Source organism: Procambarus clarkii, chromosome 58 (assembly GCF_040958095.1).
Source record: "Procambarus clarkii isolate CNS0578487 chromosome 58, FALCON_Pclarkii_2.0, whole genome shotgun sequence".
Lineage (NCBI taxonomy): Eukaryota > Metazoa > Arthropoda > Malacostraca > Decapoda > Cambaridae > Procambarus > Procambarus clarkii.
Window position 1 is genome coordinate 29,980,003 of NC_091207.1, and position 5,974 is coordinate 29,985,976.

At 42.2% G+C, this 5,974-nt stretch overlaps 1 protein-coding gene across 1 annotated transcript in view; it reads left to right on the forward strand.

The window, feature by feature from the left end:
• Positions 1-4,268, forward strand: part of LOC138353609 (beta-1,4-glucuronyltransferase 1-like) — an 88,502-nt gene extending 84,234 nt beyond the window's left edge. The window contains exon 4 of the mRNA XM_069306807.1: positions 4,195-4,268. Within this exon, the coding sequence (XP_069162908.1) occupies positions 4,195-4,268 (74 nt within the window). The remainder of the gene's footprint in view (positions 1-4,194) is intronic.
• Positions 4,269-5,974: the final 1,706 nt, after the last annotated feature.

Consider the following 5,974-nt stretch of genomic DNA (forward strand, 5'->3'; position numbering starts at 1 on the left):
ATATATATATGTTGTACCTAGTAGCCAGAACGTTGTACGTGGCCTACTATGCAAAGCCCGATTTGCCTAATAAGCCAAGTTTTCCTGAATATATATAATTTTCAAAATATTTTCTTATGAAATGATAAATCTGTCAATTTCATTATGTATAAGTTAATTTGTTTAAATTTGAGTTAAAACTAACGTAGATATATGACCGAACCTAACCAACCCTACCTAACCTAACCTAACTTATCTAAACCTTACCTAAACTATCACAACTAAGTCAATAAATTATGGTCTTAATATAATATAATAATAATTCAAATAAACTAAATAGAAACAATTTATTGAAAATAAAGAAAATCACTCGGCCTATTAGGCAAATCTACTATGCAAATTAGTCTTGCATAGTAGACCGAGAAGTGCGTTCTGGCTACTAGGTACGACATATATATATATGATAAAGCTACCCATTTCATTATGTATGAGGTCAAAAATTTTTTTTTGGAGTTAAAATTAACGTAGATATATGACCGAACCTAACCAACCCTACCTAACCTAACCTAACCAATCTTTATAGGTTAGGTAGCCGAAAAAGTTAGGTTAGGTTAGGTAAGGTAGTCGAAAAACAATTAATTCATGAAAACTTGGCTTATTAGGAAAATTAGGGCCTTGCATAGTAGGCTGAGAAGTGCGTTCTGGCTACTAGGTACGTCATACATACATATATATATATATATATATATATATATATATATATATATATATATATATATATATATTAGTATATTTTGGTAGCAGTCTTTCCTGTAGACATATATTATTAAATATGACCGAAAAAGTAAGATTAATAATTCTAACACGAATTTTCTCAATCTTTCGTACATTACGCTTCACTGTTGGAGGTAAATCAAAAATCACTTCTCCAAAATTCATTTTTATTTCTAGTCTGACGCGACACGGGCGCGTTTCGTAAAACTTATTACATTTTCAAAGACTTCACAAATACACAACTGATTAGAACTTACGTCTCTCTGATATTATATCTACATTTGAGTGAGGTGGGAAGGGTGATGTGGCATTAACACAAGACAGAACAGGATATTAATAGGGTATTAAAAGTATCAACACAAGACAGAACAGAAACAATGGGTATTGAATAGAAGTGTTTGTAGAAAGCCTATTGGTCCATATTTCTTGATGCTTCTATATTGGAGCGGAGTCTTGAGGTGGGTAGAATATAGTTGTGCAATAATTGGCTGTTGATTGCTGGTGTTGACTTCTTGATGTGTAGTGCCTCGCAAACGTCAAGCCGCCTGCTATCGCTGTATCTATCGATGATTTCTGTGTTGTTTACTAGGATTTCTCTGGCGATGGTTTGGTTATGGGAAGAGATTATATGTTCCTTAATGGAGCCCTGTTGCTTATGCATCGTTAAACGCCTAGAAAGAGATGTTGTTGTCTTGCCTATATACTGGGTTTTTTGGAGCTTACAGTCCCCAAGTGGGCATTTGAAGGCATAGACGACGTTAGTCTCTTTTAAAGCGTTCTGTTTTGTGTCTGGAGAGTTTCTCATGAGTAGGCTGGCCGTTTTTCTGGTTTTATAGTAAATCGTCAGTTGTATCCTCTGATTTTGCCTGTAGGGATAACGTTTCTATTAACAATATCTTTCAGGAGTTTCCTCAGAACTTTAATATTAGTATATTTTGGTAGCAGTCTTTCCTGTAGACATATATTATTAAATATGACCGAAAAAGTAAGATTAATAATTCTAACACGAATTTTCTCAATCTTTCGTATATTACGCTTCACTGTTGGAGGTAAATAAAAAATCACTTCTCCAAAATTCATTTTTATTTCTAGTCTGACGCGACACGGGCGCGTTTCGTAAAACTTATTACATTTTCAAAGACTTCACAAATACACAACTGATTAGAACTTACGTCTCTCTGATATTATATCTACATTTGAGTGAGGTGGGAAGGGTGATGTGGCATTAACACAAGACAGAACAGGATATTAATAGGGTATTAAAAGTATCAACACAAGACAGAACAGAAACAATGGGTATTGAATAGAAGTGTTTGTAGAAAGCCTATTGGTCCATATTTCTTGATGCTTCTATATTGGAGCGGAGTCTTGAGGTGGGTAGAATATAGTTGTGCAATAATTGGCTGTTGATTGCTGGTGTTGACTTCTTGATGTGTAGTGCCTCGCAAACGTCAAGCCGCCTGCTATCGCTGTATCTATCGATGATTTCTGTGTTGTTTACTAGGATTTCTCTGGCGATGGTTTGGTTATGGGAAGAGATTATATGTTCCTTAATGGAGCCCTGTTGCTTATGCATCGTTAAACGCCTAGAAAGAGATGTTGTTGTCTTGCCTATATACTGGGTTTTTTGGAGCTTACAGTCCCCAAGTGGACATTTGAAGGCATAGACGACGTTAGTCTCTTTTAAAGCGTTCTGTTTTGTGTCTGGAGAGTTTCTCATGAGTAGGCTGGCCGTTTTTCTGGTTTTATAGTAAATCGTCAGTTGTATCCTCTGATTTTTGTCTGTAGGGATAACGTTTCTATTAACAATATCTTTCAGGACCCTTTCCTCCGTTTTATGAGCTGTGGAAAAGAAGTTCCTGTAAAATAGTCTAATAGGGGGTATAGGTGTTGTGTTAGTTGTCTCTTCAGAGGTTGCATGGCTTTTCACTTTCCTTCTTATGATGTCTTCGATGAAACCATTGGAGAAGCCGTTATTGACCTATGGCAATTCCACGACCAAGAGATGGCTTCCTGAACCTTGCAGGAATTAACCTCACTGAGGACCAAGTCACTCTCCTAAATCTGGGCATAAACTGTCATGTTATGTCCAGACCGAGTGAAATGGCCCGGAAAGTAGAGTTGGAAATTCTGTTGGACGACATATTCGACCTCGAGACACAAAAGAAGGTCACTACCAAAGATACCTTACAAGCAGAACTTATTGCAGAAGGAGGAAAGAATCGAGGCAACTACAGAAGCACCATACTGTCCCCCGAGCTTAAAGCGGCAGCTAAAAGCCTTCGTGAGAACAAGGAGATAGTTGTCAGGAGAGGTGACAAGTCGCCAATATATGTCATTCTTAAAAAAGACGAATATCTGGCGAAAATGAACATCATACTCTCTGACCAAACTAAGTTCCAAAGGGTAACGAAGGACACTACAGCCGAATTAAAAGCAAAGGTCAACAAACTGATCGAAACTGTGAACGCCAAGAAATCCGGACTCCACCTGCCAAAGATCATTGGGGGATATAAACCTGGATATGCGTATGGAAATGTCAAGACGCACAAGCCTGGAAACCCACTTCGGCCAATCATTAGCCAGATACCCACACCCACGTACAGACTGGCGAAGCGACTCAACGGCCTGCTGACTCCTTATGTTCCTTGCGCCTTCAGCCTGAAGTCTCCAAAGGAATTTGTGGACTTACTGCAGGGCACACGGGCCACAGGGATAAGAGCCTCGTTGGACGTAGAATCGCTGTTTACCAACGTACCTGTGGACGAGACAATCGGAATGATAGCCGACAGAGTGTATCGTGATCCAGCCTGTACTCCTCTTGACATGTCAGAAAGTATTCTGAGGAAACTACTCCAAGCTTGTACTAAAGAGGCACCCTTCTTGAGCCCGGATGGGCACATGTATAAGCAAGTAGACGGGGTCGCCATGGGTTCTCCCCTAGGTGTCCTGTTTGCAAACTTCTACATGGGTACTATTATAGACTGTGGGTTGGTTGGTGTTGTCTTCGTTGATCCTTCTCTACGGACAACCCAACCCACAACTCGGTAGAGTGCTTATACTAGGAGATCACCCTTGGCGCTTCTGGCTCTTGGAGAGGGGCTCAACGTCACACGTTTAGGGGATGCGGCTCCAACATTTAGCCTCGTTGTCACGTGCACACACCCACTCGAGCCGCTGTGACTCCCCACTCTCTCCCTAGGTGATATGATCTCCTCAATCCCCTTTTTGACTTACTAGTATTACCTTTTACCCTGTCCACAGCAGTGGTTCTTGGTTCTTTCTCTCTTTCTCTCTCCTTCTTTACTACCTCCTGGGAAGCCTCACTAGGACAAGGGCAAACACCAGCAAATTGTGACACATTTACTGGACCAAGCACATACACAATACATACACACATATAATAATAATGAATCCTATACTCTATAATATCACAATCAGGTTGCACTCCAACACCATCAGGACTCTATTATCAGCTTATCAAGTGGTTTCCTATCTCTTGGTTCACCACCTGATACTATTAACCTCCTCAAGTTGATCAAGTCTACATACACTGTTGCACCATCAGCAAGATAACATATATATACAGAAAATCAGCATTTGAATGCAATAACATATACCAGTATAAATGTTCATTGATACTTCAGTATAAAAAACTCCTTGACGTAAGAATGCCAACAGTCACTCACCTCTCACTGCGTCTTGCACGCTAATGACAACCAAACACTATCAACTCCCTACTAGTAATCCACCAGAACTTCCCCTTCCACCTCTGGAAGTTCACTACCCTAATATCCTTAGGTTCTTCCGGGCTTCACTACCAGGATCCTCTGCAGCTCCTCCCGGCTGCTATCATGAAGTTTCCTTGTGCAACTACGGTGCTTCACCCTTCTGTTAGGTTCTTCCACAGCTCTCTTGGCTGCTACACCATGAAGTTTCCCCGAGCAACTGTGGTACTTCTCCACCTCTACAGAAGCACGTGACACTCCCCTTCACTGCTGCTTCTCCTCACAGCTCGAGGTCCTCTGCTCCACTACCTTGGAGTCTCATCAGCTACATCATCTGCTGGCTTCGAAGTTCTCAGCAACTTCTTCCCCAAAAGACAAACCTGCAACCCATCGACGTTCCAATAAAATGTTCCCCTTTAACACATAAACAAAAATAACCACACAATATGCTTGCCTCAAACCTCTATCTGTTCTCTACATACAGTGAGAGTGGACTCCCCCGTTTTGGGCGGGTCCATACTCCACCTCGCCTGGCGGCGGTCCTCACTCACTGGGAGGGTCTTCCTCCATCCGGAGCCGGGCTCCCTCAGTCGTCCGCCAGCGCTCAGAGGGGACGGACGTCGCTCCGTGTTCCTCCCTCTCCACTCTCTTATTTCAGGCTTTCTGCCTTATTAAAATATGTCTAACTTATAAATAAACATCGCTACTGTCGCTGGGCACACGACCAACTACAAGCAATCACTATGAACTGGCGTTTATCGTGCTTACCACAGATTAATTGGTCGAGGGCGCTTTCCCTCTGACGGCGTCTGGTCAGGGCGCTCCACACAGCCCACAATAATGCTTCTGGGCGATTTAATATCTGCTCGTCGACCAGGACTTGAGACCACAACGTTCCCAGCTCGATTCCACAGCTGGTACGTCCGCACACTTCTCTTCTCTTCGAGATATATCACTAGGGGTTCCCTTCTGGCGGGAGCTCAAACGGAGCGCGGCTTCCCCCCTGCGATGTCTGGCACTCAAGTGAGGTCAAGGTCCTCCGGAAGCGAGCCTCACGCCTCCAGCAAAATGTCCACATCTCCTAGCCAGTCATTTATCTGTTTTCTCCTTCATTGCCCATAATCTCAAACTGTTATACATGTCCAAGCAACTATTTTACATATGCGTTATCACCTCAATATTTGCTAGACCTTCTAATCAGGTCAGGCTTGACGAATAACTCTCAAGGAGGGAGACTCGTTTCTCCTGTAGGCTGAGATCATAACAGTACCATCGAGCAAAAAGTCTTAGTCGACATGGACTTGAAACCGGCCATATACTGCAGTTATGTTGATGACATTTTTACACAGGTACCTGATGTCAGACATCTGCAGGAGCTGAAGGAGGCATGTGAGCAGAGTTCCGTGCTGCGTTTCACTTACGAGACGGAAAAGGATGGGAAGCTGCCTTTTCTAGATGTAACAGTCATGGAAAAGGGCGGAGGTTTCCACACT